Source organism: Crocuta crocuta, unplaced genomic scaffold, assembly GCF_008692635.1.
Source record: "Crocuta crocuta isolate KB4526 unplaced genomic scaffold, BGI_CrCroc_1.0 scaffold175, whole genome shotgun sequence".
In the NCBI taxonomy this organism is placed as follows: Eukaryota; Metazoa; Chordata; class Mammalia; order Carnivora; family Hyaenidae; genus Crocuta; species Crocuta crocuta.
Window position 1 is genome coordinate 2,898,816 of NW_027530988.1, and position 27,938 is coordinate 2,926,753.

Genomic DNA, 27,938 nt, shown 5'->3' on the forward strand with positions numbered 1-27,938 from the left:
GCCGCAGCGGCCGCCATGGCCAAGCCCAGCGCGGAGCTCACCCGCGAGCTGCAAGGTATGAGGCTGCGGTGGTCTCCCGGACACCCCGTCCGGGAGCATCCCAGCCCCAGTGCGTTCCTCCCCGCGGTACACCCCAGCCCCGCTGCCTCCCGCCCTCCCCGCGCCCCATACATTCCGGCTCCAAGGCAGTATCCTGCCCCTGCATCCTAGCTAGGGGCATCGCTGTCCCCCGCGAGCATCCTCCGCTGCCCGCCTCGCCTCACCCTGTCAGGACCTTCCAGTCCCAGAGCCGCCCGTCCCGATCTTCGGTGACAGGTGCAGTCCCCTGGCGCTCCGCGGGGCTGACTCTCATTGATCCTAGCCCATCCCTCTACGAGACGTGCAGTCTCCCCTCCGGAGAGTCTCCGTTTCCCCGCCGGGCGGGGCCCGACCCGCCCCGCCGGGCCACGGGAGCTGCCCCTCGTCCTGACCGCCTCTTGGCTCAGCACCCTCCCTCCTCCCGGCCCCGCCCCGGAACTGGCCCTGAAAGCCCCTCTGGCAGCTTGGCTGCTCCCAGGCCAGTGGGGCAAAGAAGGGAATCAGGGAAGAGGACCGTAACTGGAGCTAAAACCAAGAGCAGGGTCTCTGCAGCTCGCTTCCCACAGCCCCCCTCTTAGCCTGCCCCTTCTCCTACTCACACTCAGACCTCAAGGTCTCTCTTGTTTGCGTGGTTCTCAGACTCAGCCCAAACCAAGGCCCGCCCCCCAGCACTACCACAACCCTCACTCGCCCCTCGCCCCAGGCGGGAGCCCAGGCTAGCCCACGCAGAGACCAGGACGCTCAAGGATACCCAGAGGCATGCGGCACCATGGCAATTTCCTATACCTACACACACGCATAAACACAATCATCGGATGTGTGTACACACATCTTTACAGAAAACGCACCCCACCACACACACACACACACACACACACACACACACACACACTGGGATATCTGGATGGTTCTGCTCGGAAGTGGGTATTGGGCTTATTTAAACACTAACTCTTTCTCACCCCCCAACCCCTCACACCAGAGCTGTCTTTCACAACTACAAGCACAGCATACTCTCATTCACCTATCCATCTCTAGCAATGCCAACGCGGGTTCCCTGTCATCTTCCAATGGCGTGCACACATGCATAGTAAAAGGCAGATACTCATACCCAGACCACCTAGAATATAGTCAGAGGGACACCCCCACGCCCCCACACACTGACTCACTATGTATATGTCGATGGCTGCTGGAGTGCATGGGTTGGAAAAATCCTTCACACCCTCAGAAGTGTAAGACACACCCTCCCACAGACGGTGTCACTCAGCAACTGTCCCCTGACTCAGGGACATCCAGAGCCAGAGTTTTCTCCACACCCCCCTCCCTGTCTAATAGAAGAGAAAAGCCACCCAAGAAGGAAAGCTCTCTCTGTGCTTATTTCTCCTCTCATCTGACCCCACCCCTGGAGAGCCCTGGGGAGGTAGGGGTGGCCAGGGTAAGGGGAGCTCTGAGCAGGCCCCCCACCCACCTGCAGACAGCATCAGGAGGTGCCTAAGCCAAGGGGCTGTGCTCCAACAACATCGAGTGAAGCTGGAGACAAAGCCCAAGAAGTTTGAAGATCGAGTTCTGGTGAGGGCACTGGGCTTCGGCGGGGGGGTGGGGGGCTTGGGGGACAGGCAGAGGGGGTGTCATCAAGGGCAGCTGGGCTGCTGAGAGCAAGGAGTCTGAAAGGCAGGGGAGACTGGGGGTGATGGGGGAGAGCTGAGGAGCCCAAGCCCAGGGAAGAGGGCAGGCTAGACTGAGTGGATATCCAGGAGCCCAGGGTGGGGCATGGGAGAGAAAGAAGATACCCGGAGCAGGGGGCTACTGCTGACAGGGGTGCACACAGGCTGAGGGGGCTGAAGGAGGGCAGGTGGCCTAGGGCCCGGGAGCGGCCATTTGCTGCTGATGTTCTTTTCCTCTGTCCGAAGGCCCTGACCTCCTGGCGCCTCCACCTCTTCCCCCTTAAAGTCCCAGCCAAGGTAAGTTGGGCCGAGGAGCAGAAGTACACCTGGCATACTTCCTCCCGAGCCAGGCAGCCAGTCCCTTACCTTAAGATGAGCACCCCCATGCCCCCCACAGGTGGAGAGCTCCTTCAATGTCCTAGAAATCCGCGCCTTCAATACGCTCAGTCAGAACCAGGTGAGGACCATGACTTGGGCCCTACTATTGGGCCAGCAGGAGGACGGACTTGATGTCTAAGGTCCTGGTGCTCCCTTTCCTCCAGATCCTAGTGGAGACAGAGCGTGGCCTGGTGAGCATGCGGCTGCCATCTGCTGAGAGCGTGGACCAGGTGACACGACATGTGAGCTCTGCCCTCTCCAAGGTCTGCCCTGGCCCTGGGTGAGTGGCAAAGGAGGAGTCTCTCAAAGGGTTAGACAACAAGGAGATTTCTTCCACCCTTCCGTCCTTCCCCTGGACCTTGGCTCCTGGAACACCAAGGGGAAGAGCCCTTATGTTTCCACTCCTGCTTCTTCCTGGGGACGCAGAAGCTATAACGGGAAAAATTGAGAGCTTCCTTCCACCCTTCTCTGAGATGGATTTGGTCATTTTCCAGGTGTCTAATCCGCCGTGGAAATGCTGACACCCCAGAAGGGCCCCGAGACACGTCCCCCAACTCTGAGACTTCCACATCGACCACTCACAGTGTCTGCGGTGAGCAAGGGCAGACTTGCTGCAAGTGGGACCTAAACTACCCTGCCCTTGTCCAGAGTCCTTTGTGCATGGGGCTGTGCCTGCCCTGAGGACTCCGTAACTCCCAGACCTCAGTGGTTCATGGTGTAGCAGGAACCCAGGATAAGGGTCACATAAAATGACCTTGACCTTTCCTTGAACTCCAAGCCTCTTCCCCACACCCTTACTCTCATGGAGCCAGCTCACATCCTGCCCTACAGGTGGCTTCTCCGAGACTTACGCTGCCCTCTGTGACTACAATGGGCTGCACTGCCGTGAGGAGGTGCAATGGGTACGTTGGGCAGGGACCCAGCAGGTGGGCAGGAGGGACCCAGAGGGAGAGGGCAGGGAGGGAGGGGAGCAGGTGTGAGCCAGTTCCACCTCTCCAAGGATGTGGACACCATCTATCATGCCGAGGATAACCGGGAGTTCAATCTTTTGGATTTCAGCCACTTGGAAAGCCGGTAAGCAGATGGAGCAGAGACTCAATCCCCCCATTCCAGCCTCAGCCTCCAGGCTCCCTCTGCTGATCTTACCCACAACCCCAACTGTACCTCCCTAACCCCACTCCACCCCCTTGCCTTCTACCGGTCTAGCCTTTCCCCAGTCCAAACGCCCCATCCCTAGACTCTTCTTTCCTGCTCCAGCCACCTGCTCACCACTTTCCTGCCCCTTCAATCTCCCCACAGAGACTTGGCCCTAATGGTGGCAGCCCTGGCCTACAACCAGTGGTTCACCAAACTCTACTGCAAGGACCTGCGGCTGGTAGGAACCACGAGGGGTGGGAGGAGGGGCTGGAGAGTAGTGCCCTCTCTGGCTCCTGATCACACAGCCCCTTCTGTTCTTAGGGCTCTGAAGTGCTAGAACAGGTGCTACATACCCTGAGCAAGTCGGGGAGCCTCGAAGAGCTGGTGCTGGACAACGCCGGGCTTAAGACGTGAGGCCAGCCTCCTCCCTGGGCAGTGGTGCCCCATTGATGTAGTCTTAGGATCCCAGAACCTCAGAGCATGATACAGGCCCCCAAGCTATCTCCTCCAGCTCTTTACAGAAAAAGAGATTAAGGCCCAACGAGGGCACAAAGCAAGTCTATGGTCAAGCTGGGACTCAGACCTAAGTCTCCTGCCCCACCAGCTCCATGGCCTCTCCCAGTATGCTCCATGCCCTCCCTATTCTCTTCCACCAACTACTCAGCAGGGTGGGCTGCTCTAGTCTCAAGGATCCAAAGCTAGGCTTTGTCTTGGCCCAACTTCCCAGCTACCTCATAGCGATGACAAGCTCCCTGGCAGGCCCCAAGCTGGTCCCCACCTATGGAGGCCTCTGACCTTTGCAGCCCCAACCAGGCAGGCAGGTGGAAGAAGAGGGGAAGTCCAGGGGCTGGGACAAACAAATCCTTCCTCCCCTTCCCTGAAGGGACTTTGTCCAGAAGCTGGCCGGGGTGTTTGGGGAGAACGGGAGCTGTGTGCTGCATGCCCTCACTCTGTCCCACAACCCCATCGAGGACAAGGGTGAGCCCCAGCCCTGAATCCTACCCCCACCACAATACAGACCCCTGTCCTAGCCCAGAGCCCAACCCGGGGCCAAACAAGGACTCTCCAGCCTGATGCTAGCCCTTGCCCCAGGACAGCTGTCCTTGAACCCAGGCCTGTACCCCCCTTCAAGCCCCCACTCTGACTCTGCGCCACCTATGCCCACTGCCCAGCCTCTCACTGGGCCCATTTCTCTCTCCAACTCCCAGGTTTTCTCAGTCTGAGTCAACAGCTCCTCTGCTTCCCCACTGGCCTCACCAAACTGTGCCTGGCCAAGACTGCCATTTCCCCTCGAGGTACTTGCACCAGGACCCCTGACCTCTGACTTCTACCTCCTCCAGCACCCTCTGGAGCCTCGAGTCCCAGAAGTGTACCAACACAGTCACACAGCGTCCCAGGGACCTAAGGGAGGGAAAGGAGACACATTTGGGGGGGTGGGGGATGACTTGTATGGAAGGGGAAGAGGTGGGGATGGGGGCCAACCCAGCCCAGTGCCCGCTGTGCTCAGGGCTCCAGGCGCTGGGCCAGACGTTCGGGGCCAATCCAGCCTTTGCCAGCTCCCTTCGATACCTGGACCTGAGCAAGAACCCTGGGCTGCTTGCCACAGATGAGGCCAATGTGAGTCCGTGGAACCTAGCTCAGGCTTCAGGACCTGGGAGTCTCTGCCCTGTAGCTTGGGGGTGGAGGGGCTCTCTCACCCCTTCCCTGGCAGCCCCTTTGTCCTTGTTCCCAGGCCCTCTACAGTTTCCTGGCCCAGCCCAATGCTCTGGTGCACCTGGACCTGGCAGGGACTGACTGCGCCATTGACTTGGTGAGGGGTCGGTGATGGGAGAGCCAGCCTGAGGTGATTTGGGGAGGCCAGGGTGGTCCCTGTCTCCCTGCCTCTGCCTTGAGTGGACAGAGTTGGCGGGATAACTCCAAGTTCAGCTGAATTACAAAGCAAAGCCCACAGCTCACACCTGTGGGGCACGCTATCCCAGCCACTGCCCAGGGTGGTGCTGGCTATCCCTAAAAGCCAGCCCTCTCGCCATTCCTCACCTGTGCTCCTGGCTGAGTCCACCAAGAGGAAAGGACTGCTCCCCTAACTTGAACAAGGCACCTTATGAGCCCCTAACGGCTCTGGCTTTACACGTTCACTGCCTGTGAGCCTCTCTGCCACCCCTGGGGGTCAGGCGGGGATAGACCCACTTTCCACAGAGGGGAAACTGAGGCACTAAGAGGCGAAGTGGGCATTCGTAGAGAGGCTCACAAAGATGGACTGCCAAGTGTGAAGAGCCAGGACCTTGATGGGGAGGGAGGAGTCCTTGCCAGCCCTTCCCAGCCCATGTGAGACCCACCATGTCTTTCCCCACAGCTTCTGGGAGCCCTGCTCCACGGCTGCTGCTCCCACCTAACCTACCTCAACCTGGCACGCAACAGCTGCTCCCACAGGTGGGAGCACAAGGGGTGCAGGGAGAGATGGGGTGAGCCATAGGCATCTGCCTCCCTTGCTGACCCCAGGAGTCTCTGCAGGAAGGGCCGAGAGGCCCCGCCCGCCTTCAAGCAGTTCTTCAGCAGCGCCTACACCCTGAGCCACGTCAACCTGTCAGCCACGAGGCTGCCCCTGGAGGCCCTCAGGTCGGGTGGGTGCAGGGTTGGGGGGCGTCCAAGAGGGAAGCATAAGAGAAGAGGGTGAGGGGTAGATGTGGGCCTGCTGACCTTCCTCCCACAGGGCACTGCTCCAGGGCCTCTCCCTCAACAGTCACCTCAGTGATCTGCACCTGGACCTCAGCAGCTGTGAGGTGAGTGAGCCCTTAGTCACCTAATGTCCGCTGCCAGTCCCCCACCCATCGCCTCACTGTTCATTTCTCCAACCTTCGTCAAACTCTGCCTCCATCCTCTGTGCTACACCTCTGTGACCCCCCGACCTGACCAAACTTCCACTTTCCTTTCTCAGTGTGTCGTCTCTGTTTCTCTTTCCAGAGGTCATTTTCAGCCTGCAGTATGCCCCCCTGAAAGCTTTGGGGTGGGAGATACTAGACTTTCCCACTAGAGGGCAGGAGGGAGCTATCTCTGGAGCAGCAGCCTGGAGATATTTCTGGCTAAAGGGAGGGGAGAGAGTCCTAGGAAAGGATCTGGTGTGGAGAAGGGGGCCTCATGATTTTACACCTGAGGCCTAGCATGCCCTTGAGTCCTGGTGTCACTGCTCTAATCTCGAAGCACTAAAGGTGCTCTACCTGCATCCCCACCCCACCCTCACGTGTCCCTGCAGCTCCGTTCAGCAGGAGCCCAGGCTTTGCAGGAGCAGCTGGGGGCTGTCACCTGTGTGGGCAGCCTGGATCTGTCAGACAATGGTGAGTAGGGGCACTTCCATTCATGGGGATCCATGGGGCCAAGGGCCTGGAGCACAGGGCCCCCCTCGGGCCTCAAGACCAGACCTCTCCCATCTATTGGCCAGGGTTCGACTCGGACCTCCTGACACTGGTGCCCGCACTCGGCAAGAACAAGTCCCTCAAGCACCTGTTCCTGGGCAAGAACTTCAATGTCAAGGCCAAGTGAGGCCCCTCCCCATATCCACAGACCTCACTCCATCATCCGCTCTCCTTTTGACTCACTGTATTACCTCTGGCCCCTCCCTGCTCAAGTCACCTCCTGCTCCTCCAGTAGCATGACCCCAGCCCCTCCCCTCCTACTCTGAGCCCTGACTCCCCACAGGACCCTGGAGGAGATCCTCCACAAGCTGGTGCAACTGATCCAAGAAGAGGACTGTGTGAGTGACTGGGCCTGGGAAAGGATCCACAGTGGTGGGGACTGCGGGGACTGGGCTCAACCCCGCTCTTGCCCACATAGTCCCTGCAGTCACTGTCGGTGGCGGACTCGAGGCTGAAGCTCCGCACCAGCATCCTCATCAATGCCCTGGGCAGCAACACCTGCCTGGCTAAGGTGGATCTGAGCGGCAATGGCATGGAGGACATCGGGGCCAAGATGCTGTCTAAGGCCCTGCAGATAAACTCCTCCCTCAGGTACGGCGCACACCTGGATCCTCTGACCCGGAGTCCCAGTACCCCCTCCACACACACACGCACACACACACGCCCTCCCTGCTTGCCGTGTTGCTCCGTACCCCAGCTTCCAGGACACCCTCAGGCCCAGAACCATCTTGGAGTCAGTGTCATCACCCGGGAAAGGAGGGAGGACTCCAGAGTGGGGTGGCGTGCCTGCCCCTACAAGGGACCCTGGGGGAGGGGTAACCAACTACTGTTCACTGTCTCCCTAGAACCATCCTATGGGATCGGAACAACACGTCTGCCCTGGGCTTTCTGGACATCGCAAGGGCCCTGGAGAGGTGAGCAGACCAGGGCTCTGCCCTGACCCCAGCCCCAGCCTCCCCAGGCCTGGACCAGGCTTGCTACATTAGCCCCACCCTGGCTCACTCAGCTTGTTTGCAGAGATATGTTAGGAAAGGCCAGGGTGAGGGAAATGGTCAGCAAGGGGAGTATGGGGAGCAAGGGCCTCTCCCCACCTCTCCCTAACCCAGCTGTGTCACTGTGCCCCACAGCAACCACACACTGCGCTTCATGTCCTTTCCCGTGAGTGACATCTCCCAAGCCTACCGCAGCGCCCCGGAGCGCACTGAGGATGTCTGGCAGAAGGTAGAGGCCTCAGCAGGGCCGAAGAGCAAGGGGTGGGGACCAGCACACGTCCCAGGCCCTGACCCCTCCCACCCCATCATCTCCAGATCCAGTGGTGCTTGGTGAGGAACAACCACTCCCAGACATGCCCCCAGGAGCAGGCCTTCAGGCTGCAGCAGGGCCTGGTGACCAGCAGCGCCGAGCAAGTAAACGTTTCCCTCTGGGACACGTGGGGCACGCACAGGGCATGCAGGGCTCAGGTGTGATGTGATAGAGCATGCAACAGGCAAGGGCGGGGGCATGAAAGACGCATTCTGTGGTGTCCATAACTGGACTGAGTGCAAAGGAAAGCAAAAGGCAGGACATTCAGAGTGTGGCCTCAAATGTGAGAGAACATGGGGTCGGGGGGAGACAAAGAGTCCACGGGACCACAGGAGCTCCCCTAAGCATTCAAGGGCTTCCCGAGAAGAAGAGAAAACAGGCCATCCAGAGACACCACTACCACCCTGTCAGTGCCAACACCAGGAGCACTGCCCAAGGGGACTCAGAAATGGGATGCCTGGGGTCCCGCCTGGGAAGATGAGGGTGCAAGGATTTCTCTCCCCACCCCCCGACCCTGCTGACACCTCTGCCGGCTGTGCTCCAGATGCTGCAGCGGCTGTGTGGCCGGGTGCAGGAGGAGGTTCGGGCCCTGAGGCTGTGCCCCCTGGAGCCTGTGCAGGATGAGCTGCTTTATGCTCGGGACCTCATCAAGGACGCCAAAAACTCACGGGCGGTGAGCCCTCCGCAGCCCCACGCTCCTTCGCAGTCCGAGAGCCCCGGAAGGCCAGCCACGCTATCCCAGGAGTATCCGCGCCCTGACCCATGCATCTGCCCTCCCAGCCCAGGGCCCCCAAGGACCTGGCCAGGCCCAATTCTGACCTTCTGATGATAACCCTTTCCTTCTGCAGCTGTTTCCCAGCCTCTATGAGCTGGGCCATGTGCTGGCCAACGACGGGCCTGTCCGGCAGAGGCTGGAGTCAGTTGCCAGTGAGGTGTCCAAGGCTGTGGACAAGGAACTGCAGGCAAGTCCTGAGGGAAGACTCCCAGTGTTGACCAAGGCTCAAAGCTGAGGGCTGAGGTCAGCGTGGGGAAATTCCTGGGGACAGGAAGGAAATCTAGAGTTGAAGCCACCCACACTCCCAGTGTTTCAGGCTATGCTAGAAAACAGGGCTTGGGTTTGTTTCTGCCAGCTTCCGCACTGGCCCCTAGACTCTGACCTCTCCCCTGTCCTATGACATGTACCAGAATGTGGGGAAGCCTGAGTGTCCCAGGCTCTGCTGGTAAACAGCCCCAGAACATTAGTGGGCCCCTCAGTCTCCCCATGGGGGGCTGGGACAGACAGACTCGAGTCCTTTCAGTGTGGTGCCAGCCCTGACCCTGCCCCCCATGGGGCTCTGGCCTCTCCTCCCCCCATACCAGGTGATCCTGGAGTCGATGGTCAGCCTTACGCAGGAGTTGTGTCCTGTGGCCATGAGAGTGGCTGAGGGGCACAACAAGATGCTGAGCAATGTGGCTGAGCGCGTCACTGTGCCCCGGAACTTCATCCGCGGGGCGCTACTGGAGCAGGCAGGACAGGACATTCAGAACAAGCTGGAGTGAGAGGCGGAGGGGGTTGGCACCGGGATGGGGCTGGAGTTGGCCCAGAGCACTTAGGGACTTGGGGCCCAGCTATCAGCAATGAATAATGAATTACACAATCTCCATTACAAGGGATAAATCTTTAACTAACTGCAACCTTGCTATTTGGGTCTAACGGGTATTTACCCTAGAAATCTAAGTGCTGAGCCTGGGTTCAGGAGCCTGGTGATACACACATACGCGCGCGCGCGTGCGCGCACACACACACACACACGTAGCCACACACATACACCAAGAATGACATCCCCGAAACAAAGCACAGCCTCCTCAAAGGCAAGGACAAAATCAATACGAGTAGGGGTGCATGGACGACACTCTTTCCCCCACCCAGTTCTCCTGCCCCGCCCCCCAGTGCTCTCTCATCCTGGGTGCCACCGCTCACCAAAGCGAAGGAAAATTATCACACGTATCCGTGAAATGGCCACACTCAAGAAGAGCCCATTTCTGGGCTTCCAGCAGAGACCAGCAGGGTTCACTCAGCACCCCAATTTACCCAGCTCTGTTCCACTGGAACTCCAGGAGCCTGGCCCAGAACCCCTTTGCTCCTCCTCCTCCTCAATTCCTCTTTGCTCACCCTCCTGATCTACACACACCTATGCTGGGGGTCAGTGGGTGGGACAGAGCATGCCTTTATGGGGACACAAGGGAGACCTAAGGTGCCTCCATGGATGGCCAGGCCAGCTGCCCACTCCCTTAGGCTTCTGGGGAAAGGCTTAGGGGCCAGGGCGGGGGTGACTAAGCAGTCCCACCTGTGCCCACAGTGAAGTAAAGCTCTCGGTCGTCACCTACTTGACCAACTCCATAGTGGACGAGATCCTGCAGGAGCTGTACCACTCCCACAAGAGCTTGGTAAGGCTTCTGAACCCCAGCCAGGCTCAGGCATGCTCTCTACCCCCCGTCATCCCATCTCCCCCAACCAATCATCCCCCAAAGCCCCGGAAGGTGAGCAGCTTCCTTGGGAACCTGTTCACATCTGTCCTTCTCCAGGCCCGGCACCTGGCCCAGCTCAAGACACTATCAGATCCACCACTGGGGCCAGGCCAAGGGCAGGATCTGTCCTCCCGGGGCCGAGGCCGGAACCATGACCATGACGAGACCACAGATGACGAACTTGGGACCAACATCGTGAGTGCCCCCACTTCTCACTCCCCATCTTAAACTAGGTCCTGACCCTGGACCTGCAAAACACTATCCCCTTCCATTTCTTTCCCCTGTCACTGGGCCTGGACTCATCCCCCAGCCCCAGCCCAGGCCAGCCTCTTCCATTGTCCCAATACCTCAGCCACCCAAGGAAAGGGAGGCAGGAGGGGCTCTAAAGACAAGGCTTTATGAGGAATAAGAGGCTTCAGATGAGGCTCCTGGGACTTGCAACCTGGCCCCACCATCGGTCTCCATTTCTGCAGGACACCATGGCCATCAAAAAGCAGAAACGCTGCCGCAAGATCCGGCCAGTGTCCGCCTTCATTAGTGAGTCCCCAGCCTCAATTCTAATGTCCTCCAGGTCCCTACACCCCTCCCAGGCCCTGGTCCCTTTCTTTTTCATTTCTTTCCAGCCTGCTTTCTCCCTGTGCCTCTTGCTAGTCCCTCTAACGCTGCTGTGCCCACAGGTGGGAGTCCTCAGGACATGGAAAGCCAGCTGGGGAGCCTGGGGATCCCCCCCGGCTGGTTCTCAGGACTCGGGAGCAGCCAGCCCGCAGGCAGTGGCTCCTGGGAGGGTCTATCCGAGCTGCCCACTCATGGCTATAAACTAAGACATCAAACACAAGGCAGGCCCCGGCCCCCCAGGACCACACCTCCAGGACCTGGTCGGCCTAGTGTGAGTTCATAAGTCCTTGCAAGAGGACCAACATCACTTAGCAATGCCAGAGCCAGGGGTGCTAGCTTTAGGACCGCAATGCCAGAGACATCAGCCTTGCAGGATCAGGCAGGTGCCCAGGCAGGCCACTGGAAAGAGGATGGGATTAGCCAGTTTTTCCAGATAGGAAATCTCTGTCTGCCAGACAGTGGCAGTTCCCATTTGGGTGAGGGATAGAGCCAAGAGCCACCACGCCTAGGAAATGCCCAGGTGGACTGAAGTCTAAATTTTCATGGGGCCAACAAGAGGCAAGTCCAAGTCCAAAAGGGAAGGCCTTGAGTAGATACAGGGAATAAGGAGAACTTCCTGTTCCAGATGAGATACCCTACAGGACTTTCCTCCCAGCAGGTGCCAGTAACTGGGACACGACAGGAGAATGGGATGGCCACCCGCCTGGATGAGGGGCTGGAGGACTTTTTCAGCCGAAGAGTCATGGATGAAAGCTCCAGGTGTGGCACCTAGACACAGTCCCATTTTCTGCAGCCCCAGAGGCCCTGAAGGGCCCCTTCCCAGAAATCATGGAGGCCTCTCCAATGACAGTGTCCCAAAGCCCATCTCTCTGAAACATTTCCCTCACGTTCTCATCCTTCCCCACTCAGCCCTTAACTCCCATGTTCTCTGACTCTCCTCAGGACAGCTGGGAAGCATGGGGCCAGGGTGAACCACCACAGCGGGATGGTGGGGACAGGGTGGGAGTGGGGTCACAGCAGGCCCTGAGATGGGATGACAGTGGTAAGAGCCCTGGAGGGTACATTCTCTGTCACAGTCCTGCAGACTCCTCAGCACCTGTCCAGAAGAAACGGAGTCGCTGGAGAAGCTGAGAGAAGGATGGGGGGATGGGGGTGCCTGGGAGGAAGGAGTTGCCGGGGAGACAGAGGGAAGGAGGCTGCTGGAGGATTATGACAGGGAAGGTGAGAGTGCCGGGTCTCCTGAGAACTAAGTGGAAAGGGTTATGGGGCAGCAGGAGACACTGGACGAGAGGAAAGTGGGAGGTTTGCTAGACCCATGGCTAGACCAATACCAGCACCAGCCTGGGCCCTGCATGACCTCCACATCTGGCCATTTGCATCTGCCTGTGACTTTGTCAGTAACTCACCCCTACCCTGCTCAGCTACCCCCGGACTCTGCGGACCCTGCGGCCAGGCCTCTCGGAGCCGCCACTGCCTCCGCTCCAGAAGAAGAGACGCAGAGGCCTGTTTCACTTTCGCCGGCCCCGGAGCTTTAAGGGGGATAGGGGGACNGCCTTGGCAATAACTCCTCCCCCTGTTGGAGTCCAGAGGAAGAGAGCGGCCCCCTCCCTGGATTTGGGGGGAGCCGGGGGCCTTCCTTCCGCAGGAAGATGGTAAGTGAGGCAAGGTGCTGCATCCTGCCCGGTTGCTGTTCCACACATAGCCCACCCGCTTATCCCATCCCAGGCAGTTAACGGGAGAATGACAGGACTCAGGGTTCTAAGGAACTCTGGTCATCCCAATGGCCCCCTAGCCTGGCAACCCAGAGCATGCTGGGAGTGCTGCATGTAAAGGAGGGCAGATGAAGGACTCCTCAGAGAAGGGTTGGAGGGTCAGAGGGTTGTGGCCAGGCAGTTCCAGGGCTGGGGTCTCAGAGGGGCAGGGGCCCTCCCTCACTCTTCTTGCAGCCTATGGAGCCCCTTCTCCATCAGGAACTGCTTGTAAACCCAAGGCCTTGTTCCAGGGCACTGAGGAGGTGGAGCCAGGGGAGGGGGGCCTGGCCCCTGGGATGGCACAGCAGCCAAGGGTCCATGGTGTTGCCCTTCCTGGGTTGGGAAGAGCCAAGGGTTGGAGCTTCGACGGGAAACGAGAGGTGAGGGGAGCCCAGGCACCCAGCCGTTTCTGTGGACCCCTGTCTGCCTCCCTCCTGTGCCCCATCCCTGCTCTGGCCGGTGGAGAGGGTGATTCCGTGGTGTTAGAAGGGGTTAGCTGAAGCTCTGCTCGGTCCACACACTCGCCTGCCACGAAAGCCTGGGAAGGCCACCTCGCCTCCTGGGGCCTCTACCTCCTTGGAAAATGGGCAGTCGTAAAGATACTTACCTCTAGAGTTCTGCTTCTGAAAGTGTGGTGACTTGATTAGCACCTCTATGACTGAGTATTCCCTTCTCCACATACCACCTGGATTATTGTTTACACATTTTTATTTAAATCAACTCACCCTCTTAACTTAATCTGGCCCTAAGCTTTATCATTTTTTAAATTGTGGACTTCTTGTACTAGTCATGTTCTTTTTTTCTACCACACGTAAAATAAACACGTAACTGTTAAAATAACAACATGCTCCTTCGTGTAAGCCATTTCTTACGCCCCCTAGGGTGGTAGGGGTGTGACTTTTGAGGGCAAAGGGTCCAAGTGTCCAGGGACTAATGCCATGAGAATGGCATGAGATGCTACAGCAGACCCCTTGTTAACTGCTGTCTCCATGTGGAGCGGACTTTGCACATGACCTGACTCAGCTGTGTCCTTTCAGGGTACGGGCCCAGACCTGGAGGGCAGCATCCAGGCTTGGCAGAAACGGCGCTCTTCAGACGATGCAGGTGAGAACGGGCACCCTCACTTCCTTCCCTTGACCCCTCTCACAGGGGCCCCTCCTAATTCGCCTTTCCTCTTCCCCCTTTCTCATCCCCTCCCTGCACCCCAGGGCCGGGAGCCTGGAAGCCCCCACCACCACCCCAAAGCACCAAGCCAAGCTTCAGTGCCATGCGGCGAGCAGAGGCCACGTGGCACATAGGTATGGAACGCCTCTTCTCAGGCAGCAGCACTGCAGGCCCAGGGTGTGTCCAAAGAACCAGAAGCCACAGCCCCTGTGTTGGGGAATTTACAACCAAGGTGGGGCAGTGAGAAAGTCACCACAGTAAGAATGTTTACAGGTATTTACAGAGCCTCACATCCAAATGAAATGAACAACCCCGATCCAAAGAAAGATCCTGCAGAACACAAGTGGCTTTTCCAGGGTTAGCAGAAAGGAAGAATACTTTGTGGATGGTTTCAGGGAGTTCCGGAGAGCAGGGGCCACCTCTGGCTACCGTCAGCTGGGAAAGAGGGTGGGCAAGTACCAGCCATGCCAGACACACCGCGAACATTCCAGTCTCCTCCAAAAGTAGCTTGCCAAGCCATCCTCAGCTCACTCAGAAATGTGCCACGAGGAAAGGGCAAGAGCCATGCTGTGGAGGTCAGAAACCCTGGGTGTTCGTCCTGGTTCAATCACCACCAGCAGTGTTGACCTTAAGCAAGTCATTTACCTTCTGGCTTCCAGACTCTGGAGGAGTAAATAAATTGTGTGGCAGGATGCTTCCTTTCTGCTGGGTTCAGAGCACCTTTCCCTTAGGGAGCCTCTAAAGGAAAGCTGGTCAGCTCGGCATCAACTCAGTTGCCCACAGGCCTGGAATATAGCCCTCCGACAACACTCACACGGACACATCTCCCCATAGAGGTAGACACTTACCTGCCCCCTCCCATACCAAGGCTCGGGCACAAGGGCATGGCGCAGAGCCTGTGGCCCTGGCCCATCCTCCAAGGCTGTCCCAGCGCTGAGGGCATCTTTGCTGATTATCCCATCCCACACCCAGACGAGTCAAAACACCGAAAACGAGGCTCCATCCTTCATTTAGGAAACCACAATGGTCAGATGCTCCACTGTGCACACACCTACCACCAGCACCCTCCAGGTGCCTCTTACTCACACCTCACAGAATCACACACACACACACACACACACACAACACCTTTCAGGTAGCACACCCTCAGGCTCGGATTGCATGAGGCCACAGAGGTGGCTGTGGGAGGTGCCAGGGCACCTCTTCCCAAGCCTCTCACCAGCTAAGTCAGACTGGCAGACAGAGCCCTGAGAATGCCAGGCTGCAGCCTTGGCAGGGTCCTGAGGCACTGCAGCCTTGGATGGGCAGCTATGCCCATGGACCCAGCAGTCCCTGCGCCCTGGCTCTGCCCCAGCAGGAATGGCTCAGGCCTTGTCCTGCAAGGGGAACAGCCAGGCCAGGGCCCCCTCCAGAGGTGACGGGCTCAGGACAATCCCAGAGACCATACCAAGGAGACAGAAACACTAGAGCGGAAGGGGACATCCGGCGCAGAGACAGGAGCAGATAGGCTTGGAGGGGGAAAGTCCTGGCCTTCAGGGCTTCAGAGGGATGAAGGTCAGGGAGAGCTATGCAAGAATGCCTTTCCTGCAGCTTCTCCTCTCTTCCCATCCCCCAGCTGAGGAGAGTGCCCCCAACCACAGCTGCCAGAGCCCCAGCCCAGCCTCTCAGGACGGGGAGGAGGACAAAGAGGGCGCCCAATTCCCAGAGAGGACCGTTCCCACCAGGAATGCCAAGGTGAGGGCCAGCAAGGCAGATGGGAAAGACCCTGGGATGAGGGGAAAGGACTAACTGACCCAGTCTTTTCCTTCTTCTGCCAGCTGCAGGACCCCCCTTTAGCTCCGCGGCCCCCCAAGCCAGTGGCTGTGCCCAGGGGCCGCCGGCCCCCCCAGGAGCCAGGGGGCAGGGAGGAGGCTGAGGCTGGGGGTGTGGTCCCAGGAATGAACAAACCCCGGCTGAGGCTGGGCTCGCAGCAGGACCAAGAGGAGCCCGAGGTTCAAGGTCTACCACATGGCTGGGGGGGTGCTCGGGGCGCGTCTGGGACCTTGTTGCCCACATCAGGACCCCTCCCGAGCTTGGGATGAGTCACAGCCTGGATGAGCACCCAGCCTAGGAGCCCTACTCATGTGCCAGGCCCACCTTGACTGTCATTTCAGGGCCCCCAGATCCAGGCCGCCGGACTGCCCCCTTGAAGCCCAAGAGGACACGGCGGGCACAGTCCTGTGACAAGCTGGAGCCTGACAGAAGGCAGCCCCCTGACCCCGCAGGTGCCAGTGGGGTGGGCAAAAGGGCGGTCCCCCTCTGCCTGACGTGGCTCTCCCTGCCGGCTCTCCCTGCCCAGGACACAGGACTCCCTGGATTTGTCCCAGCAGGAACCAGTGAGCCAGGAACAGACTGACAACCGCTGCAGCCCCCTGCCCAGCCCTCCTTTCGACATGTGCCTCACAAGGACTCAGCCCCCCACCCACCCCCCACGCCTCCAGGCCCCTCTGCCAGCCCATCCCCCAGGGGCAGGATGGCAGGATGAGGCCTGGGGACAGGAGATGGGGGACAGGAAGGGAGGGAGCAACCTGGAGAGAGGGAGGCAGAGCTTGGGGCAGGGCCGGCACCTCTCCTGGAAAGGCGGATCTGTCCCTCTATCCCCAGGTCTCTCTCCCTCCTTGTATAGAATAAAAAAACAAAATCACTGCCCAGCTTCGTCTCTGCTCTCTTCCCCATTCACTGCCGCCACCCCCCACCATCTGCTCCCCTTCAGTGCTCAGTGCTTGGCCCACAGGGATGGGAATGGAGCTCTGACAGGAGAGAGATGGGCCTGAAGGGGAGGGGACTGAGACGTCCCTAGGTGGGGGGTGGGGGAGTGTATGCGCAGGATCTGGGCTGAGCTGGCTGAGCAGAGACCAAAAGGACACAAATCAGCAGCAGTGTGTGTCTGGCTCTGGGGGCTGCAGTGGGATTGGAAGATCCCGATGTACCAAGAGAAGGTTGGGGGGCAATGTGTTGTGTTGTGTGTGTGCAAGTTTCCACACAGGCGGGCTCACTAATGGTGGAATAAATTGATGTTGCATGACCTTAGGGGTGCCATCAATAGCCAGAGTCTCAATGGTAGAGTGGCCCGAAGGTGAACGGAAGTGTCCACGGTGAGGGACAATTAAATTAATTGTTTCCCATTGGTGTACTAACAAATACTACCTCGGCATTCGAGGCTGCATTCAGGAACCTCTTCCTCTGTGAAGCCCTTCCGATTGCCTTCCCCTGACTCATCTAAATTAAACCCTCCCTCTCTGTGACCCATTGCATCCTGAACAGGTCCGGAACATTGCACCTGTCACATTTCATTCTGTATTTGTGTATTAGATTATCCTCTCTCTGTCTGTGGGTCTGTCTGTTCTTTATACATGCGCCTCTCCCGGGGGCAGGAGCTCTCTCAATCACCTGTGCAGCCCCAGCCCCTGGCACCCAGGAGACATTCAACAAATGGCTGTTACCTTAGAGCAGCTTAGAGGATGGAGGGTAAGGGTGTTCTGGTGAACCCTCTCGTGTACTCCTCCCAGGTCACTATGTACCCAGATGTCCTCATGTGTGGATGCAGCTCCCCAGGCGATTGCTCACTTTCCCAGGTCACACTGGGGAATGACTAACGCCCTATTTCCTCAAGATCTATGTGTGGCACGGCCCCTCCCACAAGGATGTGACCACATGGGTTGAATCTGGGGGATGAGGGGTGAATTGTGAGCACCAGGAAGATGCTTCGGGAATCAGTCCTTTAGCGCATGTCCCTAGTGGCAGCCCTGCTTCAGGATGGGAGACTGTGTGTCTTTAAGCAATTGTGTCCATTTCCTTGTGTGTCCCTGTTGGAAAGCAGCGAGGGACCCGGACCTCATTCTCAAAGCTATGAGATTTAGCGTGGTACGGGATGGTTTTTAAGGAGCACGTGAAGATCTCCATTCTGTGGTATTTGGGTTGGTGTGAATGAGTGTATGTGTGTGTGTGACAAGTATAGCCCAGTGTTCTTTTATGTGTTACTGTGAATATCCTTCACAAGAGCGATGTGGAGAGTGCTGTGAGACTGGGTGTGTTTCCTTATGTGTATCCGTACGGCTGTAACTGTCGTGGTGTCACAGTGAGTTTATGGTGCTGGCGCCTGTGTGTGTCAGGATACGTGTGAGCCCATGAGCCGTGGGTGCATGTGTCTCCATCATCTCCCGGTGTGAATGTATGCGCGCGCACGCACTGCCACAATGTGTGCATGGGTGTGCATGTGGGTGTGGTGTGAAGGGGAAGATGTGTGTCACTGTGTCTGTGGGGGTCCTGCCTCTGAGCCACCCCCGGCCCGCCCTCCTCCCCCGGCTCTGTGGCTCCCTCCCAGGCAGTGGCCCTGCCCCTCCCCTCTCCTCCCTCCCAACCGGTCTGTGCGGGGGGAGCTGGTGCTGCGGCCCCCCCACCCCTCCCCATCCAGGCCCCATAAATAGCAGCAGAGCCGGAGCCGGAGCCGGCGCCAGCGGCTGGAGAAGCAAGGGAGTCAGGGCCAGGGCCAGAGAGCCGGAGAGAGGAGCCCCCGACTAGAGCCCAGGTGAGCCTACCCTTCCTCCCTAGCCCAGCCCCAGCCTGGCCCAGCCTGGCCCAGTCTCCGTAACAACATCTCCCCGCAGCCCCCAGAGAGGTCTCCAGTCCTGCCCGATCCCCTCACCACCACATGCCCCTGCCCATCTCAGGGGCCCTGCGAGAGCTGGGAGACTTGCGACAGGAAGGCAGAGACCCCCCCCATCCCCCCCCAGACCCTCCCTCACATATCCAGAAAGGTACGCGCTATAGGGAGGGGGGGTAGCCAGCCAGAGAAGGGTCTCAGTTCTGAGGGAGGTACGGGAACTGGCACACACCCTCCTGGATACAGACACACGACTAGGGGACAGACACACAGGGTGGGGGCATCCAGACACACCAACGCACACTCGCTTGGGGGAAGCACGACATGGGATCAGACAGCCTCACCCTGAGATGTGGACAGACACAGATAGATGGACTGACCAGCCGTGAACTCGGGCCAGCATACCCCTGCCTGCTGCTGCCCGAGGCTTGATACCACTGCTGGGGGAGGGTGGCGTGCGTGCATCCCACGGGCAGCATGGAGGGGGCTGTGGCTCCCCAAAAATCCTGTCGCTAAGAGACAGTGCCAGTGCTGCCAAGAAGTGTGAGAACAGGGGAGGTGGGGAGGGAAGCGGGAGTTGTCATAGAGGGAGCCCCTGCCAGGAACCTGGAAGAGCTTTCAGCTGGGGGGGTGGAGGGGGACAGGGCTCTGTCTCTGACTCTCCAAGCCCATCACCCCTCCCTTGCCGCACGTCACGCAGAAGATGAGCAGGGGGAGGTGGATAGGGACAGCCACGCAGGGCGTCTTACAACCTGCCTCCTCCTGCCCACTGCAGACTCCATTCCCGAGGCCCATCCCCTTTAGACTTCCAGGGGCTCCTCCACTGATGTCCCCACCCCCTTGCCCCAGTTCAGTTCCCTCGTGCCAAGACTGAGTGCAGTGCTGGCTCTAACATCAGTCGGGAAATAGCAGAAGGTGCTGAGGTAGCAGAAAGCATGGATCAATCGATGGCCTAGGAGCCAAGACTGCCAGGAAGCCCCACCCCCACCCCCCGGCCCTCTCCAGCCCCATCCATGCTTAGTAGGTCAGCAGAGGTGACAGAGGCATGGGGCTGTGCAAGAGTGGGAAGCTCAGGTCCTCCGCCCTCCCTGTCCACAGCTCCAGAGAAGCTAAGCTGAGGGCAGGGGTGGGGGTGGGTAGGGGGCAAGCANAGGGGAGGGGGGGACCCAGGTTTCCAGAAGACAGACCCCTCCCCTGGCAGATGTTCCCTTTCCAGTGTCCAGGCCATCTGCTCTGTCCCCACAGTGACATGTCGGACCCTGAGATGGGATGGGTGCCTGAGCCCCCAGCCATGACGCTGGGGGCCTCGCGGGTGGAGCTGCGGGTGTCCTGCCATGGCCTCTTGGACCGAGACACACTCACCAAGCCCCACCCCTGCGTGCTGCTCAAGCTCTACTCTGATGAGCAGTGGGTGGAGGTGAGAATGGGCTGGGTCTTCTCTTAACTAACCTCCTGGCCTGGGAAGGAGGGGGGGCTGGGAAGGGGCAAGGAAAGCCTCACAGGACAATGTAAGGACCCCAAGGGGCCTATTCTAGGCTGTGGGGGTAGCCTGGGAGACAGGTGTGTCATCGTTACAAACATAAGCCATTTTAGAGCCACGGAGTCCCATAGGGTCCTGGGACCGGCCCACGCAGTGGCACAGCTCCCAAAGGCCTTATCAGAGCCTCAGAGGACGGATGGTCCAGTGGGCTGGCAGCACCCTGAGCTCGCGGGTCAGCCTAACAAGGGAAGAGCTAATCCCTGGGGATACGGGAGCCCGAGGAAAGCTGGCATGAGCAGGGTGGTCCAGGGCAGGGAAAAGTAGCCTGCGTTCCCAGAGGGCCCTCACCCCCTGCCGCAGGTGGAGCGCACAGAGGTGCTACGCTCCTGCTCCAGCCCTGTCTTCTCCCGGGTGCTGGCCCTTGAGTACTTTTTTGAGGAGAAGCAGCCCCTGCAGTTCCACGTGTTTGACGCTGAGGACGGAGCCACCAGCCCCCGCAATGACACCTTCCTCGGCTCTACAGAATGCACCTTGGGCCAGGTTTGCATTCCCATCCACCCCAACCCCTTCAGCTTCTGCCTCTGAAAGCTGAAATAACAGAGAATAAGCTCTGGAGTGAGTTCAGTCTGGACTTGGACCCCAATCCACCATTCACTGGCTGTGCAGCCTTAGGCAAGATGTTTAACCTCTCTGAGTCTTAGTTCCTCATCTAAACATGGGGGCACGTGCCTAACTCTTAAGGTTGCTGTGGAAATTAAATCCAACTCTAGCCCAAGTACAGCCCCTGTGAGCACTCTAAGGCCCCTTATTACTCTGTCCCTTGTTCCCTGGCCAAAGCAGGTGGGGGTGTCACAGCTGGGTCTCGCTGCACCTCCATCTCCAGATTGTGTCACAAACCAAGGTGACTAAGCCACTGCTGCTGAAGAATGGGAAGACTGCGGGCAAGTCCACCATCACGGTAGGCAAGATCATCTATACTGACCCTTGGGCATGGCATTCAATGCCCCTGCATGGACATCCATGGTGACATCATGCCCAGGACTGGCTCCCACCTAAGGGAAAGGGCATAAGGTGACCCTTTGGGTGATAGGGGGGAATCCTGCACTTGTTTCCCCCTTGCAGATTGTGGCCGAGGAGGTATCTGGCACCAATGACTATGTGCAACTCACCTTCAGAGCCCACAAGCTGGACAACAAGGTTGGAACTGAGTCCAGGCCCCATTCTTCCCTGTTAGAGAGCCGAGGTCCCCCCACTCAAGATGAATCAGGGCTGCTCCCTTCTCACTGTTAGCCCCCTCTCCTCGCAGACCTGACCAGGCTCATGGGTCCCTTCCTCTGTCCAGGATCTGTTCAGCAAATCGGACCCTTTCATGGAGATCTATAAGACCAATGGGGACCAGAGTGACCAGCTCGTCTGGAGGACTGAGGTTAGTGCCTGGAGCTGTGGGGAAGGAGGGAGGAAGAGCAGAGCAGGGAAGCCTAGAGGGGAGGTGACCAGCTCTCGGATGCCTCTCCAAGGTGGTGAAGAACAACCTGAATCCCAGCTGGGAGCCATTCCGCCTGTCCCTGCACTCCCTCTGCAGCTGTGACATCCACCGGCCTCTCAAGGTGAGGCCCCCACAAAGCAAGGGCAGCCTATTGGAGCATCTAGCCTCTGCCTGAGACATTCCCCCTGAGTGTGTCAAGCCCCTTCCCCTCCCCCATGGGATAAGCCCTTCCCACGGTGGAGTAAAGACCCAGTCACAGCTCAGTGTTCTTACAATGTGTGCCTTTTATCAAGGCCAGAGTCCCTGCCAGATTGAGCCAAAGAATAAAGTTCAGCAGGTAGCCTCTTTGGGTAGCTTAAGGACATCCGTTTGGACCTAGAGACTATTAGCCTCCTACCTCCTGAAGTCCCTCCCCTGCCCCCAGAAACCACTGTAAAGCAACCCTAGCCCTCTCCCCTCTCCCCTCCCCTCCTTGCCTTCTCAGTTCCTGGTGTATGACTATGACTCGAGCGGGAAGCACGACTTCATCGGCGAGTTCACCAGCACATTCCAGGAAATGCAGGAAGGAACAGCAAACCCTGGGCAGGAGGTGCCACAAACACCCCAGCTCCCAGAACCCCACCCGGATCCCTGGGAGAATTCTGAGGGTGCTGAAGAGCCCAGTATACGTAATAGGAGGAGAGGGTAGAAAGTACTTATGCTCGGTCTAAGGACTGAGCCATGGGGGTCTTGCTCTGGGAGGCTCTCCTGAAAGGGAGACCAGGGGTTGCCTGATGGAATTGTGACTCTAGACTTGTGGGGTGTGTGGGGTCTAGATGCAGTGGGACTGTATCAACCCCAAGTACCGGGACAAGAAGAAGAACTACAAGAGCTCGGGGACCGTGGTCCTGGCCCAGTGCACGGTAAATTCCGGTGCCTGCCTCCTCCAGCTGGCTGCTCAGATTCAACCCGGCCCTTGTTTCAAAGACCAATGCCTCCTCCTCTGGGACCTGAGAAGGCTTGCCCTATCCCACCGGGAACTTCAACCTCAAAAACTCTTGTCCCTTCCACTTCCCCCCACAGAGGCCTCCCCCCAAACCTCAGCTCCCTCCTCAAAGGACCATCTTGCCACTTTACCTCTTCCCCCTCCTGCTAGGTGGAGAAGGTGCACACCTTCCTGGATTATATCATGGGCGGCTGCCAGATCAGCTTCACGGTAAAGGCCCAGGGGACGGGGACACAGGCAAGAGGAAAGGGCTAAGCACATCATGAACAGAAGGAACCCCAAATCCCCGCTGCCCCTGCTGGGGCCTCTCATGAGCCTTAGCATTGTCATCCTGTAGCCCTCACCCCACTCCATGATGAGGCTACCTGTGGGCTTGACTGCACTTACCCGGGTCCTCCCCTACGGACCCTAGCTCTGGGCTAGCCTCTGTTAGCTCTCATAGATGCACTGTGACCCTTTTCCCACCTCCACTAGGTGGCCATCGACTTCACGGCCTCCAATGGGGACCCAAGGAGCAGTCAGTCCCTACACTGCCTCAGCCCCCGTCAGCCCAACCACTACCTGCAGGCCCTGCGTGCAGTGGGAGGCATCTGCCAAGACTATGACAGGTGGGAGGCGGGGGGAGGCTGGGGAGGGGGGAGGCGGNTTTTCTTCTCCCCAGTGATAAGCGGTTTCCAGCATTTGGCTTTGGGGCTCGAATCCCCCCCAACTTCGAGGTAGGCTGGATTTGAGAAGAAGGGAGGATTTGGTGGGAGAGTCAGAAAGGAAGGAAAGGCATCTTCTCGCTGCCCTCACCTTACTCTCACAGGTGTCCCATGACTTTGCTATCAACTTTGACCCGGAAAACCCTGAATGTGAAGGTAAAGAGGGGAGATTTTCACCTGCCCTGCCTCCCCCCATACAGCGTGCACAGCCTGTACACCTCATGCAGGGGCACAGACGCCATCCTCATGGGCCACCCCCCCTGCCCTTTGGTGCACTCAGCTCCTGTCTTCCTTTGGGACTCCCAGTTCCTGACCCAGCAACTGCCTACCCTCCTCTCCCAGAGCCTGGACCATCCAACTCTCCTGCTTAGTGAGGAACTTAAGGGGCCAGGCAGTCCTTAGACAGGGAAGGACCTCCTTGGTTGAAGGGGTGTCAGGAAGGGCTCCCTGCTAATCTCTGCTGGCCTCACCTCCTGGCCTACAGAGATCTCGGGAGTCATCGCCTCCTACCGCCGGTGCCTACCCCAGATCCAGCTCTATGGCCCCACCAACGTGGCCCCCATCATCAACCGCGTGGCCGAGCCCGCTCAGCGAGAGCAGAGCACCGGCCAAGCCACGGTGAGGAGAAGAAGCAGGCAACTAGGCGCTGCCCCACTGGGGGGTCCTCTGGTGGACTCAGGGCCAGGGCCAGGGCCCGGGCTTGGGGCAGGTGCCAAGGCCCTTGCACACAGATCCTACCCTTCCTCCCCTCTGCCTGCTTTCAGAAGTACTCGGTGCTGCTGGTGCTCACGGACGGAGTGGTGAGCGACATGGCCGAGACACGCACAGCTATCGTGCGTGCCTCCCGCCTACCCATGTCCATCATCATCGTGGGTGTGGGCAACGCGGACTTCTCAGACATGCGGCTGCTGGATGGCGACGACGGTCCTTTGCGCTGCCCCCGAGGGGTGCCCGCGGCCCGCGACATCGTCCAGTTCGTGCCCTTTCGGGACTTCAAGGATGTGAGTGCCTGGTGCCCCCCACTGGCCGAAGGACGCCTCAGCCCCTCAGGCCCTCAAATCCGACCAGCCTCTCCCACACCGGGTTGAAGGCTTCCAAATGAGGCCGGAGGCCAGCTGGCCACCCCGAAGCTCCGCCCCTCCCCTGAGCCCTCCCCCCAACCTCCGGCCCCTAACCACGTCCCCGCCCCTACTCCCAGGCCGCACCCTCTGCGCTTGCTAAGTGTGTCCTGGCTGAGGTGCCCAGACAGGTGGTGGAGTACTACGCCAGCCAGGGCATCAGCCCAGGGGCTCCCAGGCCTTGCACACCGGCCACGACCCCCAGCCCTAGCCCGTGACTGCTTCCCACTGGACCGATACTCCCTCAGCCTCTCAGTGAGTCCTGGGGGCCCAAAGGGGTGGACAGGGGTGCAAGGTGGTGTTTGGTGGAGCTCATCTGGGCTCAGCGTTGTGTAGAGGGAGGTGCTTATGACTATTCCACCCTGTCCCAGGTGCCTGTCCTGACCCTTGTGATTCAAGTGACCAGTGCCTGTCCCTCTTGGACCAGCTGTGCCCCCTCGGTCCTGGAAGCGCGTGGTGAGCTCTGCTCTATCTCTCCAGGCCCCATACCCCTCAGCCTTGTGACTTTCTTCAGTGATCCTGACTTTCTGGTCGTTAATAAAGGGAACCACTCCTAGCACCTCAGCCTCTATCCATCATGCCTCAGATGCCCAACACCAACCCATCCATACACACCATTAAGAAATGAGGACCAGCACCTTTCAGAATCTGAGCCAGAGCTCCCAAGCAGTCTGGTATCTCAGCTATCTCAGCACACACCCCAACTGTGTGCCAGTGGGATGTGATGAGCCCCTACCCTCACCTCCCAACCCCAGGGGGCCCAGCACCATGGAGGTTAATTACCAGAGATGGGGGGGGTTAATAAGGGGCTGTCAAAGGGGCAGGTTGATGCCCTCTTACAGCTGTCTCCAGAGAAGCCCAGCTGAGTCCCCCACAAGCTAAACTCCAGCCCCCACACAGCTGTGGGGCGGGCCCAGAAGGGGTGTTGGGGGAGACTGAAGGAGGGCAGCAGGTCTGTTAATGAATTATGAATATAAAGGGAGCATCTTAGGTCCGTGCAGACTGGTTTTCCTGGGCGTGTGAATGTGTGTGCAATGTGTGTGCTCATGCACTGCACATCCCTGCCTCTTCATGAGTGTAGTCTTAAAGGTTCAGGAAGTCAGGCTGTGTACTCTTAATAACATTAACAACAGCAGTGAAACATTATTGTTTGGCATGTGTTAAACTTTTTGCTACGTGCTTTAAATGTATTCACTCTCACAAATCAGGTGGCGCTCCATTTAAATTCACCCATCATCAAAGAACTGGTGGGCCTCGAACTTGAGCCCAAACCCATCTGTGCCCACACCCTTAATCACTAGTGTGCAGCTTCTGTGAGGTGTATCCATGTGAGCCTCATCTTGAGACCCAGGTGTATGAATACGTAGGCTGATTGTGTGTACGGGGGTAGGTGCCTGTGCATGGTGTCTCTCTCTGCCCATGTGTGTGCTGTGCAGGAACTCAGCCAGTGAAGGAAGGTGTGCAAGAGCAGGGTGGGGTCTGGACTGCAGCTCCAGAGAACAGGCAAGGCACAGGTGATATCCAGAATAAGAGAAGAAAAGATGGGACCCTGGAGGGACCCTCCCTGCCCCAGCCTCTTCCTTCAATGATGCATGTGGAAGGAGATGAAGGAGGAGAGGCTCTGTGAGCCACTCAGAGAGAGGAGCCAGAGCCAGAGAGGGTGGCCAGTGGCCAGTGGTGGAGAAGGAGAGGAGAAGAGAAAGAATCCTGGGGGAGATGGAGGAGATGCCTCCCATTGCAGGCTCCTGAGTGGAAGAGGGATGAGTTGGGCTAGAGGAGGGGGAGGAGAGAACAAGAGCTGTGATGGGAAGAGACAGCTGGGGAGGGGGTGGATAGAGGGGGCAGAAAGGAAGAGAGACATATGGGAGCCTCTTCCCCACCCTCGACTGCTTCTCCCTATTTATTATGTCCCTTAGAGGACCTACGACAATGGCTGGTGAGGTAGCTGCTCCCAGCTCAATGCCTCTGCTCTGCCCAGAGCCCCCGCCTACTCTCTCTGTAGGCAGATGAACCAAAGGGCTGGGTAACCATGGCAACTGTGGGACCTCAGGATAGCCATAGGCAGGCCTGGCCCAGTCACTGATGCTGCTCGGCTTCTGTGCAGTGGCGGTGGGAAGAGGAGGCTCCATCTGGCCCAATCCCCACCCTTCCGCCCCATTTTCATTGGGCTTCTAGAACTGAGACATAGCACGCGTGCGCGCATGCACACACACACACACACACACACACACACACACCAGGAGCAAGGCTAAAGAATGAACACTTCTTAAATTGCAAGAACATCCAGCCAATAGTGTAAAGTTCTGCCTGAACTTCAAGTTTAATTCATAAAAACTGCATTCTTTCAGCATCTTGTCATGCTGGGCAAAGGCTAACCTCAGCCCTCAGCAAGGCAGGAGGTAACAAGGGTACCCTATGCAGGTGTGGAGACCAAGGCAGCTTGGAGAGAGCAGCAGAGGACCAGTGCACGAGCTCACTGCCTAGGCTGCTTTCAGGAAGCAGGAGCAGGACAGGAAGTCCCTTTGGTGAAGGGTATCTTGGGGGGTTCTTGGGAAGACTCTTGGGGCTCCCACACCAAGGAGATGCCAGAACTGGAAAGGTGTCAGAAGTCATCCAATCCAGGATCAGATGAGGTAACCAAAACCCAGGGAGCAAGTGATTTTCTCAAGATGACAGAGGTACCCTGTGGCAGAGCTGGGACCAGCACTCAGGTCTCCACACTCCTGCCCAAAATTCTCACCTAGTCCACGCCAACCACCCCTACAGTTCCTCAAGCCTTTGCTGGTCTGAGCCCTGGAGGCCACTGGATGGGATACGATGAAAGCCTCATGGATAGAGTTCCTAGTCTCTGTCTTGCTGTTGGTGATTGAAATCTTGAAATATGCAGTAGTCCTAGCATGAGGTGTTTACAAGCCTCAGAATGAAAATACTGCTTCATTGCTAATTACCACCTTAATGCGCTACAGGTTGAAAACCTTGAATTAAAATCTAAACTGAGGGGGAAGTTACACCACTCCCTCGCCTCCCATACACTGTCACCCAGCTATCATCCACGCCTCCCCTACCCCGCCGCCCCACCCAGACAGTGCCCGGCACTGTCTCCTCCAGATCTCAGTGTCCTGGTCGTGTGAGGTGGAACAGGAGGTGGGGGGCTGTGTATGCTGCCTGCCTGCGGAGACCTCTCTCCCAGAAAATGACCGGCATCTAACCTCGGGGCATGCCTTGGGCAGTCCAGGAAGTTTGGGGGATATTTATGTAGTCATTTAACGGAGTGTCTGGCACCAGAAGGCGCTCAGTAACCATCTAGTGAATGGTAAAGTGGCCTCCTGGGTGGTGCCCCCCACCCACCTACTACACCACACGGCCGCCCCTAGCGACTCAGAGGAAGAAGTGGGCGTGGTCCCCGGCCCCGGGGCCGCTCGAGGTCAGCCGGTCACAGCGAGCCTTGTAGAGGTCGCGCTCCCTGGCCAGGCGGGCCACCTCGGCCCGCAGCGCGTCCAGCTGGGCGGCCAGGGGAGG

General features: G+C 58.4%; 3 protein-coding genes across 3 annotated transcripts in view; 2 read left to right on the plus strand and 1 right to left on the minus strand.

The window, feature by feature from the left end:
* The first annotated feature begins 15 nt into the window (after positions 1–15).
* CARMIL3 (capping protein regulator and myosin 1 linker 3) lies at positions 16–16,654 on the plus strand. The gene is given in 41 exon segments (XM_077770260.1): positions 16–55; positions 1,550–1,644; positions 1,986–2,036; positions 2,137–2,196; positions 2,282–2,397; positions 2,612–2,709; positions 2,949–3,019; positions 3,118–3,191; positions 3,417–3,492; positions 3,576–3,664; positions 4,138–4,232; positions 4,463–4,549; positions 4,762–4,871; positions 4,987–5,064; positions 5,608–5,684; positions 5,766–5,870; positions 5,965–6,034; positions 6,505–6,586; positions 6,691–6,787; positions 6,948–7,002; positions 7,083–7,255; positions 7,510–7,578; positions 7,792–7,885; positions 7,972–8,070; positions 8,511–8,639; positions 8,815–8,928; positions 9,326–9,501; positions 10,306–10,393; positions 10,532–10,669; positions 10,948–11,011; positions 11,152–11,360; positions 11,748–11,848; positions 12,511–12,635; positions 12,638–12,741; positions 13,092–13,220; positions 13,878–13,944; positions 14,049–14,138; positions 15,620–15,738; positions 15,822–16,002; positions 16,158–16,268; positions 16,374–16,654. Coding segments are annotated over 41 exon segments (4,032 nt in total). The 3' UTR covers positions 16,400–16,654.
* Positions 16,655–18,511: 1,857 nt separating this feature from the next.
* Positions 18,512–24,983, plus strand: CPNE6 (copine 6). Its single transcript, XM_077770269.1, has 17 exons — positions 18,512–18,571; positions 19,892–20,063; positions 20,487–20,666; positions 21,010–21,084; positions 21,249–21,323; positions 21,469–21,552; positions 21,644–21,733; positions 22,097–22,201; positions 22,428–22,514; positions 22,748–22,807; positions 23,072–23,205; positions 23,259–23,313; positions 23,406–23,457; positions 23,786–23,919; positions 24,066–24,302; positions 24,500–24,674; positions 24,791–24,983. Exons 2-16 carry the CDS (start codon positions 19,896–19,898, stop codon positions 24,635–24,637), a joined length of 1,674 nt encoding a protein of 557 aa, XP_077626395.1. The 5' UTR covers positions 18,512–18,571; positions 19,892–19,895; the 3' UTR covers positions 24,638–24,674; positions 24,791–24,983.
* Positions 24,984–27,797: 2,814 nt separating this feature from the next.
* The window catches only part of NRL (neural retina leucine zipper), a 1,631-nt gene continuing 1,490 nt past the window's right edge, over positions 27,798–27,938 (minus strand). Inside the window, 2 exon segments of the mRNA XM_077770243.1 lie at positions 27,798–27,932; positions 27,935–27,938. The exon segment at positions 27,935–27,938 is cut by the window's right edge and continues 197 nt beyond it. Coding sequence (XP_077626369.1) covers positions 27,798–27,932; positions 27,935–27,938 — 139 coding nt within the window.

Excerpts from the sequence above, each read along its gene's own strand:
- CPNE6 (XM_077770269.1), top strand. The coding sequence starts at position 19,896 with ATGTCGGACCCTGAGATGGGATGGGTGCCTGAGCCCCCAGCCATGACG. Across the intron at positions 22,202-22,427 it reads CAGCAAACCCTGGGCAGGAG|ATGCAGTGGGACTGTATCAA; the intron begins GTGCCACAAACA and ends TGTGGGGTCTAG. Across the intron at positions 24,303-24,499 it reads CCTTTCGGGACTTCAAGGAT|GCCGCACCCTCTGCGCTTGC; the intron begins GTGAGTGCCTGG and ends CCCTACTCCCAG.